Below are 11552 nucleotides of genomic sequence, written 5' to 3' on the forward strand. Positions count from 1 at the left end.
ATTGCTACCCATCCCTAATTGCCCCCTTGAACTGAGGGGCTCGCTAGGGCCATTTCAGAGGGGCGGTTAAGAGTCAACCGCATGGCTGTGGGGCCTGGAGTCACATGTAGGCCAGACCGGGTAAGGACACCACAGGTTTCCTTCCCTAAAGGGGCATTAGTGAACCAGATGGGGTTTTTTTAACCACAATCGATGATGGTTTCACAGTCACCCATGACTGAAACTGGCTTCCAATTCCAGATTTTATCAGTTGAATTTAAACTCCACCAGCTGCCGTGGTGGGATTTAAACCCGTGTGTCCCCAGAGCCTCCGGGTGACTCAGTCCAGTGACATTAACACTGCGCCACCACTGCCTGCGCATAAATCGATTCCCATTGCTCACTTCTATTTACTGGGATGTTCTGTACTGGAATTTCCCAGTAGGTAAAACCTGGAAATAACTGGCACTGGTGCACATACTGGAGTTCCACTTGCGGGGATAAAAGACCAGTTCAGACCTGTCATTACCTAAGTTTCGCTGGTTTATCCTTCTGGATCCTTTTCCTCTGTAGTCGACCGTAAATCCGTATCCGCCACTTTCCTTTCTGGCTGTTTCCCTCCCTCAGCATTGGCACTGCGTTGTACCTTTGATTCTTCTTATTATTATTAGGAGAGTAAGGGGGCGACTCGATGGATCCTGATGGGGGGTGGGTCTTGACAGGGTGGATGTGGAGAGGATGTTTCCTCTTGTGGGGAAAATCTAGAACTCAGGGGGGTCGCTGTTTACCAGTTAGGGGGGTCGCCCGTTTAAAATGGGGATGGGGTGAAGTTTTTATCTCTCTGAGGGTCGAAAGTCTTTGGAACTCTCTTCCTCCATAGGCGGTGGGAGCAGAGTCTTTGAATGTTTTTAAGGCCGAGGTGGATAGATTCTTGGTAAAGGGAGGGGGGGGCGATAGGTTATCGGGGGTAGGTGGGGTGCAGATTTCAGGTTACTGTCAGGGCCAGCCACGATCTTATTAATCGGCGGGGCAGGCCCGAGGGGCCGAATGGCCTCCTCCTACTCCTTAGTCGTATGTTCGCGCGTGACGGGGGCAGCAGAGATTTCCCGAGGGGACGCTCCCCGGTGACGAGCTCGGGTCTATTTCGCTGCTTCCCGCTGCTCCCGAACTCTTCCCCCCCTCTCTCAGCACCCGGGGGCCAATCGGTCGCCCTCCCCTGAATCCACAGGCCCGACCAGCCCTGGCTCACCGCCTGCGGGACTGGCCGGCTGCCCCTCGCTTCGCGCGTGACATTTCCCCGGGGGTCTTGGGGTTGCGCCACAGGGCTCCCCCACCCCCAGTGCCAACCTTTGACCCAGTGCCGAACTTTGACCCAGTGCCGACCTTCGACCCGAAGAACATCCCCTGACCTCGGGGGGTGCCATCTGGCGAGAGCAGGATTTTGCTTCCTCCTCCCCCCCACCCCCCACCACCCCAACTTCTTCCCTCCTCCTGCCTCATCGCCAGGGACAAATGGTTGTGGCCGTTTTGAGGGTGGGGGTCAGCGGGGACGCGTTCGACGCTACCCGAGCGAGAGAGGGCTTGACAAAACCTCTGAGGGATGAGGTTGGGGGGGGTGAGTGAGAGAAGGCGCGGGGCGGAGTAGCGACGCCAGCAGGCGGCGGACGGGCCGAGTGGCCCTCTTCCGTGCTCCGGATCTGATGTCACCTTTAACCCTCCTCACGGATGTCGCCATTGTTTGTTTTTTTTTCTCTCTCTGACGCCGCTCGATCGGAAAGGTGGATCGCCCGTTCCTGGAGCAGCAAGTGCAGGATAAGAAGACGAGAGAGGACAGGGAGCGACTGCGGGACGATGCTTTCAGTAACTATCCGTCCGCCTCAGGCGCTCGCTCTGCCCCGATTCGGCGCCCAGGCGGCCGGTCTCGCTCGCAGGAACCGGGGCCCATCGCCCAAGAGCAGGTCGTGCAGGAGTCACGCCAGTGAGACGGCAGCTCGAGGCATGTGGTCAGGACAGGGCAGAGGGAGCTTTACTCTGTATCTAACCCCGTGCTGTACCTGTCCTGGGAGTGTTTGATGGGGACGGTGTAGAGGGAGCTTTACTCTGTATCTAACCCCGTGCTGTACCTGTCCTGGGAGTGTTTGATGGGGACAGTGTAGAGGGAGCTTTACTCTGTATATAACCCCTTGCTGTACCTGTCCTGGGAGTGTTTGATGGGGACAGTGTAGAGGGAGCTTTACTCTGTATCTAACCCCATGCTGTACCTGTCCTGGGAGTGTTTCGTTCAACAATGCAGAAGGAGCTCTAGGTGTCAGCCATGGCTTTGTCAGTAGCATTGTTGTCCGAGTCAGATGGTGGTGCATTCAAGCCTCCAGTCAACAGGCTAACATTCTCAATGCAGTACTGAGGGAGCGCTGTACTGTCAGAGGGTCTGTGCTGAGGGAGTGCCACACCGCTGGAGGCTCAGTACTGAGAAGGGCCACACTGTCGGAGGGTCAGTACTGAGGGAGCGCTGCGCTGTCAGAGGGTCAGTACTGAGGGAGGGCCGCACTGTCGGAGGGTCAGCACTGAGGGAGCGCCGCACTGTCGGAGGGTCAGTGCTGAGGGAGCGCCGCACTGTCGGAGGGTCAGTGCTGAGGGAGCGCCGCACTGTCGGAGGGTCGGTACAGAGGGAGCGCCGCGCTGTCGGAGGGTCAGTGCTGAGGGAGCGCCGCACTGTCGGAGGGTCAGTACTGAGGGAGCGCCGCACTGTCGGAGGGTCAGTACTGAGGGAGCGCCGCACTGTCGGAGGGTCAGTACTGAGGGAGCGCTGCACCGCCGGAGGGTCTGTGCTGAGGGAGTGCTGCACTGTCGGAGGGTCAGTACTGAGGGAGGGCCGCGCCGTCGGAGGGTCAGTGCTGAGGGAGCGCCGCACTGTCGGAGGGTCAGTGCTGAGGGAGCGCCGCGCCGTCGGATGGTCAGCGCTGAGGGAGCGCCGCACTGTCGGAGGGTCAGCGCTGAGGGAGTACCGCCCTGTGGGAGGGTCAGTGCTGAGGGCGCGCCGCGCTGTCGGAGGGTCAGTACTGAGGGAGCGCCGCGCTGTCGGAGGGTCAGTGCTGAGGGAGCGCCGCGCCGTCGGATGGTCAGCGCTGAGGGAGCGCCGCGCTGTCGGAGGGTCAGCACTGAGGGAGCGCCGCACTGTCGGAGGGTCAGTGCTGAGGGGGCGCCGCACTGTCGGAGGGTCAGCGCTGAGGGAGTGCCGCACTGTCGGAGGGTCAGTGCTGAGGGAGCGCCGCACTGTCGGAGGGTCATTGCTGAGGGAGTGCCGCGTTGTCGGAGAGTCAGTGCTGAGGGAGCGCCGCACTGTCGGAGGGTCAGTGCTGAGGGAGCGCCACACTGTCGGAGGGTCAGTGCTGAGGGAGCGCCGCGCTGTCGGAGGGTCAGTGCTGAGGGAGCGCCACACTGTCGGAGGGTCAGTGCTGAGGGAGCGCCGCACTGTCGGAGGGTCAGTGCTGAGGGAGCGCCACACTGTCGGAGGGTCAGTGCTGAGGGAGCGCCGCGCTGTCGGAGGGTCAGTGCTGAGGGAGCGCCACACTGTCGGAGGGTCAGTGCTGAGGGAGCGCCGCACTGTCGGAGGGTCAGTGCTGAGGGACCGCCGCACTGTCGGAGGGTCAGTGCTGAGGGACCGCCGTGACGCGGGACGTGCCGTCTCCGAGAGCGACCCTCAGCGAGCGTGCTGCTGGGCCTGAACCCCGTGTAACCCCTGCCCCTCTCCCTGTCCAGACGCCGACAGCCTGCGCTACGACATGACGGCCCAGCTCCTCGAGGCCCAGGAGCAGGAGCGGACCCGCCAGCTGAACAAGGCGGTGAACGAGTATCGCCTCCGCTACCAGCGGCCGGAGAGCCAGCGCGAGTTCGACCTGTGGGACCCGGACAGGCTGAAGAAGGACGCGCCTGCCCGCGTCGCCGACGACGACCCCCGCTGCCGGCCCTCGGGGCTGCAGAGGTTCGCGGGCGAGGACCTGAACGCCAAGGCCCGGAAGCAATTCCAGCAGCAGGAATCCCGCAAGTGGCTGACGGCCCAGAGAGCGGAGAAGGAGCGGGCAGAAAGGGACCAGAGATTCGCAGGTACTCAACCCCCTCCTCCCCTTCGACCCCGTTCATCCCCCCTCGCCCTCCACTTCTCCCCAAACCGCCACCTCCCTGTGCCTCAGCCTCATCTGATTTCCCTTTGTTTCCTCCCCCCGAACAGACGACCTGTATCACAAGAAGGAGACGGAGCTCGACGCGAGAGCCGTGCAGCTGGCCGAGATGGAGGAAGAGGCCCACAGAGCCCTCGACGCTGCCACCCTCAACTACAACATGGCACTGGTAGGGGCTGCCTACCCTCTCGGGGAGGGGGGGGGTGGGGTTTGGCCACGGGAGGGGCAGGGAGCGAGAAATCAGCAAGTTTGGTTTGTTTTTGCAGCTGCCCTAATTTAGGGGCTGTGTTTATTTTATCCCTCACTTTGTTAATTTGGTTCCCTCGGAAAGAGTTAGATACAGCAAGTAATTAGGAAGGCAAATGGCAAGTTGACCTTTATTGCAAGGGGACTGGAGTGCGGGGATAGAGAAGCCTTGCTACAACTGTACAGGGTTTTGGGTGAGACCACATCTGGAATAACCGTGCGCGGTTTCGGTCTCCACGTTTAAGGATAGATATTCAGGCATTGGAGGCGGTGCAGCGAAGGTTCACTCGATTGGTCCCTGGGATGAGGAGGGGGTTTGTCCGACGATGAGAGGCTGAGTAAATTGGGCCGATGTTCTCTGGAGTTTAGCAGAACGAGAGGCGATCGCATTGAGACGTACGAGATTCTGAAGGGGTTTGACAGGGTGGGCGCGGAGAGATTGTTTCCCCTGCTCGGGGGGATCTAAATCACGGAGGGGGGTGGGCACAGTCTCAGGATAAGGGGCTGGTTATTCTTTTGCAGGATGTGGGCTGTCGCTGGCAAGTCCAGCATTTGTTGCCCATCCCTAATTGCCCCCTTGAGAAGGTGGGGGTGAGCCGCCTCATTGAGCCGCTGCAGTCCCCGTGTGGTGTAGGTACACCCGCCGCGCTGTTAGGGAGGGAGTTCCAGGATTTTGACCCAGCGACAGTGAAGGGACGGCCGATATATTTCCAAGTCGGGATGGTGTGTGGGGCTCGGAGGGGAACTTGCAGGTGGTGGTGTTCCCCATGTGTCTGCTGCCCCCGTCCTTCTAGGTGGTGGAGGTCGTGGGTTTGGGCGGCGCTGTCGAAGGAGCCTTGGCGAGTTGCTGCAGTGCATCTTGTAGATGGTAGGGCCGAGGTGAGGAGAAATGACTTCACTCGAATGGGTTGGGAATCTTTGGGATTCTCTCCCCCAGACGGTTGTGGATGCTCCATCGTTGAAGACGTTTAAGGCTGAGATGGGCGGATCTGGGAATCGAGGGATACGGGGAGCGGGCGGGAAAGTGGGAGTTGAAGTCCAAGATCAGCCACGATCGGATTGAATGGGGAAGCAGGGTCGACGGGCCGAATGGCCTACTCCTATCCTATTTCTTGTGTCCGTGGCTCAACATTGCCATCCAAGATCTTGGGGAGCCGGCGGGGGGGGGTTGGTGGGTCACCCTATTTATACCAGTCAAGAGTCCAGAAGACGTTGGCTCGTGCTGGGGTCGACCAGTTGGCGGGGGTGGGGGTGGGGATCCAGGGGGTTTACAATCACAGAGCGGTTCTACCACCACCAGGAGGCCATTCAGCCCCATCGAGCTCGTGCCTCTCTCTCCACCGGAGCAACTCAGCTGGTCCCACGGCCAAGGTCCTCTCCGACATGACCGGCTGCACCTGCGAGCTGGCGCCAGTGGGCTATTTGACCAAGTGGTGCATCGCGCCCCCCCCCCCCACACACAGTGCCGCTGCCATCACATGGTGCGCGCTTAGCCAGAGGAGGTTATGGGGCTGGGCGGGGAGCTATTGAAAATCCACACCGGGGTCGGGAACGCCCGAGGAACCCTGTACTTCCATGTCAAGTGGACCGGGCGTATAGACCAAGCGAAGGGAGTTCGGGGATTTTTTTTATATATATATATATATATACCTTTGGTGCGATGCGGATGACACTGGTAAGGCCAGCCCATCCCCAATTACCCCAAAAGCCACCGAGCGGCTCACTGGGGCCATTTCAGACAGGAGTTAAATTATTGCTATGGGTCTGGAGTCATGTGGAGGTCAGATTGCTGAGAAAGGCGGGTTTCCTCCCCACCTCACTGAACCAGGTGGGGATTTTACGACGCTCGATGATCGTTGTCATAGTCACCATCACTGGCTTTATAATTCCAGATTTTATTAATTGAATTTAAGTACCCCCCCCCGCCCCCGCCCCCGCCCCCGCCCCCGCCCCCCCAGCCCCAGCCGCCGTGGTGGGATTTGAACCCGGGTCCCCGGCATGGTCTGGGCATCTGGATTACTAGCCCAGTGACATTACCATTACGCCAACCCGCCTCCATTGTCTGCCGGGTTCCTGGCACAGGCTTTGTGTCAATGGCCGCGAAGGCTTCCACTGTACGCCCGTTAGATCACGGCTTCTCAGTTAAGGCTATCGGAGGAGCGAAGGAGTCATTGAGTTGGCGGGAGTGGCAAATGGTGGGGGGGAAATTGCCCACTTCGGCCGGAAGAATAGGAAAGCCGGATATTACTTGAATGGAGAGAGACTGCAGAGCTCCACGGTACAGAGGGATCTGGGTGTCCTGGTACATGAATCACCAAAAGTTAGTACGCAGATGCAGCAAGTGATTAGGGAAGGCGAATGGAAAGTTGTCCTTTATTGCGAGGGGGGGATGGAGTATAAGAGTCGGGAAGTCTTGCTACAACTGTACAGGGCGTTGGTGAGACCCCTCCTAGAGTGCTGAGTACAGTTTTGGTCTCCTTACTTAAGGAGGGACAGACTCGCATTGGAAGCCGTTCAGAGAAGGTTCACTCGGCCGATTCCTGGGACGAAGGGGGTTTGTCTGATGAGGAAAGGTTGAGCAGGTTGGGCCTCTACCCATTGGAGTTTAGAAGAATGAGAGGTGATCTTATTGAAACATATCAGATTCTGAGGGGAGGGGGTTTGACAGGGTGGATGCTGAGAGGATGATTCCCCCTCGTGGGGGCATCTAGAATGAGGGGGGGGCGGGGGCACAGTTTCAGAATGAGGGGTCTCCCATCAAAGATGGAAATAAGGAGGAATTTCTTCTCTCTGAGGGTGGTCAGTCTGTGGAATTCTCTCCCCCCCCAGAGAGCAGCGGAGGCCGGGTCACTGAATATATTCAAGGCTGAGTGAGACAGATTTCTGGTCGACGAGGGAGTTGAGGGTTACGGGGGACGGACGGACAGGAAAGCGGAGTTGAGGCCACAGTCAGATCAGACACGAACCCATTGAATGGGGGGAGCAGGCTCGAGGGGCCGAATGGCCTCCTCCTGCTCCTAATTCTCGTGCAGCGAAAGCAAAATACTGTGGACGCCGCCGCAGGTCTTAAGCAGGGACAGAAAGCGCTGGGAAAACTCAGCGGGGTCCGCGGGAGGGAGGAGCAGGGTTCAGGTTTCGAGTCCGATGTGACTCTCCCTCAAAACGTTGACTCCGTCCCCCTCTCTCCCCGCGGACGCTGCCGAGTTTTTCCCCGGCGCTTTCCGTCTTTGCTGCTGATCGTCGTGGGTGGGTTTTTTGGTTCCCCCCCCCACCGTCATCGCCAAGTCGTAATCTCACGGAGGTCACCTCCGTTTCGGCCACAGGCCGCCGAGCAGGCAGCGGCGAGGGAGACGGCGAGGCAGCGGGAGACGGACGAGCGCTACGCGGAGATCGGCAGCCACGTGTACGGGGACATCCTGACGGAGAATCCGGAGGTGGCCGTCAGCGCCTTCGGCCCCCACCGCGTGGTGACCGACCGCTGGAAGGGGATGAGCCCGCGGCAGCTGGGGGAGATCCGCCAGGAGCGGCGGCAGCAGATCGAGGAGAATAAGGTGGGCCTCGGAGTTGTTGGGGGGAGAATCCAGAACTGGCAGTACAAAAGCTAGGCAGGCAAGCGAAATGAAAGATAAATACGGCGGCTGCTGGAACTGAAAGCGCTGGGAAAACTCCAGGGGGCCTGTGGCGAGAGAGACGGAGCTCACATTTCCAGTCCGTCTGACTCTCCTTCAGGGCTAAACAGAGAAGCGGAAATGTGATGGGTTTTATGCGGTTTAAGAGGGGGGGTGGGAGTGAGGGGGTGGGTGGGGGGATGGGATGGGGGGGTGGGTGGGAGTGAGAGGGTGGGTGGGTGGGAGTGAGGGGGTGGGTGGGAGGGAGTGAGTGAGGAGGTGGGTGGGAGGGAGTGAGGGGGTGGGTGGGAGGGAGTGAGGGGGTGGGTGGGAGGGAGTGAGTGAGGAGGTGGGTGGGAGGGAGTGAGGGGGTGGGTGGGTGGGAGTGAGTGAGGAGGTGGGTGGGAGGGAGTGAGGGGGTGGGTGGGAGGGAGTGAGTGAGGAGGTGGGTGGGAGGGAGTGAGGGGGTGGGTGGGAGGGAGTGAGGGGGTGGGAGTGAGGGGGTGGGAGTGAGAGGGTGGGTGGGTGGGAGTGAGGGGGTGGGTGGGAGGGAGTGAGTGAGGAGGTGGGTGGGAGGGAGTGAGGGGGTGGGTGGGTGGGAGTGAGGGGGTGGGTGGGAGGGAGTGAGTGAGGAGGTGGGTGGGAGGGAGTGAGGGGGTGGGTGGGGGGATGGGATGGGGGGGTGGAGGGGATGGGATGGGGGGGTGGGTGGGAGGGATGGGATGGGGGGGTGGGTGGGAGGGAGGGAGGGGGGGGTGGGTGGGAGGGAAGGAGGGGGTGGGTGGGGGGATGGGATGGGGGGTGGGTGGGGGGATGGGATGGGGTGGGGGCTCTGCACCCAATCAGGAGTCTAGGGCAGGGTGTCATGTGGCCAAGGGGTTGCGCCGCTAATGGGGAGTCAGGCACGGCCACGGGTTTAAAGGCGCACACCCCATCCCCACACCACACCGCGCCACCCCACTCCCCACAACACCACCCCCTCCCAGCCCTCTAGATCTTTATTTCCTCAGCCTGGGTCCTGAGGCCTTTTCTTCTGCGATCTCGTCAGAATCGCCCAAAAACACCCCAGAACCTGTTCACGGCCAACGCCCGAAAAACGCGGTGAGGTCGTTTTGGCTCCCGCCACCGATGCCATTTCATCACCCCGGCTTTCTTCATCGGGCGAGGGGGTAGGGAAGCGGGCAGGACTGGGAGAGAGGGGGAAGAGGCAGGGAGGGGGTGCAGGGATGGGATGGAGAGGTCGGAGGGGTGGGCCTGGAGGGAGGGGAGGCAGTGGAGGGAGAGGAAAGGGGTGGAGGGAGGGGATGGAGGGAGAGGTTTGAGGGAGGAGTGGTGCTGGAGGGGGGAGAGGTTGGAGGGAGGGGTGGGGCTGGAGGGAGAGGGGTGAAGGGGAAGGGGTGGGGATGGAGAGGGGTGATGGACGGAGTGGATGGAGGGTGGGAGAGAGGGGATGGAGGGAGAGAGGGATGGAGGGAGGGGAGCGGAGGGCGGGGGAGGGGTGATGGAGGGAGAGAGTGGACGGAGGGAGGGCGAGGGGTGATGGAGGGTGGGGGAGGGGACAGAGGGAGGGGACGGAGGGAGGGAGGGGACGGAGGGAGAGAGGGGACGGAGGGAGAGAGGGGACGGAGGGAGAGAGCGGATGGAGGGTGGGGGAGGGGACGGAGGGAGAGAGGGGACGGAGGGAGAGAGCGGACGGAGGGTGGGGGAGCGGACGGAGGGAGGGAGCGGACGGAGGGAGGGAGCGGACGGAGGGAGGGAGGGGACGGAGGGGACGGAGGGAGGGGACGGAGGGAGGGGACGGAGGGAGGGAGGGAGGGGACGGAGGGAGGGAGAGAGGGGACGGAGGGAGAGAGCGGATGGAGGGTGGGGGAGGGGACGGAGGGAGAGAGGGGACGGAGGGAGAGAGGGGACGGAGGGAGAGAGGGGACGGAGGGTGGGGGAGCGGACGGAGGGAGGGAGGGGACGGAGGGAGGGAGGGGACGGAGGGAGGGGGCGGAGGGAGGGAGGTGAAGGAGGGAGAGAGCGGATGGAGGGTGGGGGAGCGGACGGAGGGAGAGAGGGGACGGTGGGAGGGAGGGAGGGGACGGTGGGAGGGAGGGAGGGGACGGTGGGAGGGAGGGAGGGGACGGTGGGAGGGAGGGAGGGGACGGTGGGAGGGGACGGAGGGAGGGAGGGAGGGGACGGAGGGAGGGAGAGAGCGGACGGAGGGAGAGCGCGGACGGAGGGTGGGGGACGGGACGGAGGGAGAGAAGGGACGGAGGGAGAGAGAGGGGACGGAGGGAGAGAGGGGATGGAGGGAGGGGACGGAGGGAGAGAGGGGACGGAGGGAGAGAGAGGGGACGGAGGGAGAGAGAGGGGACGGAGGGAGAGAGAGGGGATGGAGGGAGAGAGAGAGGGGACGGAGGGAGAGAGAGAGGGGACGGAGGGAGAGAGAGGGGACGGAGGGAGAGAGAGGGGACGGAGGGAGAGGGGACAGAGGGAGAGAGAGGGGACGGAGGGAGAGAGAGGGGATGGAGGGAGGGGACGGAGGGAGAGAGGGGAAGGGGAGCCGGTGGGGGTGGGGACGAGTTGCTGCGTGTTCCTGGTCCGTGAGACTCCGCACTGCTCCCCACCGAACTGCGGGGAATCTCTGGTTGGCCGGCCCTCAATTAACGCTCTCTCCAAACCCCCACCCAACCCCCACCCCGCCCGCCCGCCCATTACAGAGGCTGAGGATGAAAGAGGAGCAAGTGGAGGCCGAGTGGGAGCATCAGCGCATGGTGGCAGCCCGGGCTGCCATGGCGATGGAGCAGCTGGAGGCGGAGGAAGCAAGGAGACTGAGGCAGGAGCTGGACAAGTACAACAGCCACCTGGCCGCGGAGCAACTCGCACAGTGAGTATTGGAGTGGGAGGAGGCGAGGGGGAGGGGTGACGGGCGGGGCTGAGGGGTTTTAATTCCCTTTCGTGAACGTGAAGTGTCTTTCAGCGACGGGTCAGGCTTCACCTGCTCTCGGGAACGCCACACGACAGGCTCACAGCGACCACTCTCCCTGAGCGGCAAACAAATCAACCGCTGGTTAATGACTTGCTGGGGGGTGGGGTGTCCCCGTTTGTAGCCGTGGGACCCTGAGAGAGCAGCCAGGCCCAGGGTTTAACACATCACCTGACCCTCCGACAGTGCGCCGACCCTCCAACAGTGCGGCGCTCCCTCAGCGCTGACCCTCCGACAGTGCGGCGCTCCCTCAGCACTGACCCTCCGACAGTGCGGCTCTCCCTCAGCACTGACCCTCCGACAGTGCGGCCCTCCCTCAGCACTGACCCGCCGACTGTGTGGCGCTCCCTCGGCACTGACCCGCCAACAGTGTGGTGCTGCCTCAGTCCGGACCCTCTGAGTGTGGCACATACATGACAACACTACAAATTTACACTCGAGTGAGGCGGTGTGTGAGTGCCATCTTCCCAAGTGCTGTTTCACAAAGTGATGTCTTCTGGAGATGTTAGACCCCGGCTTCATCAGTGCTCTCAGTTGCAGATTTCAATGAGAGGGAGGTTCGGAGAGGGG

General features: G+C 61.8%; 1 protein-coding gene across 1 annotated transcript; it reads left to right on the top strand.

Annotated features, from left to right (window-relative positions):
* Positions 1–1739: 1739 nt before the first annotated feature.
* On the top strand, positions 1740–10883 carry LOC144678490 (RIB43A-like with coiled-coils protein 2; the record flags this gene model as incomplete). The annotated part of the gene is made up of 5 exons (XM_078538253.1): positions 1740–1839; positions 3739–4083; positions 4208–4326; positions 7727–7954; positions 10717–10883. Coding segments are annotated over 5 exons (959 nt in total), but the record flags the coding sequence as incomplete, so codon positions are not given.
* Between the last annotated feature and the right edge of the window lie 669 nt (positions 10884–11552).

The sequence above is a fragment of the Cetorhinus maximus genome, unplaced genomic scaffold (assembly GCF_964194155.1).
Source record: "Cetorhinus maximus unplaced genomic scaffold, sCetMax3.hap1.1 HAP1_SCAFFOLD_4423, whole genome shotgun sequence".
Lineage (NCBI taxonomy): Eukaryota > Metazoa > Chordata > Chondrichthyes > Lamniformes > Cetorhinidae > Cetorhinus > Cetorhinus maximus.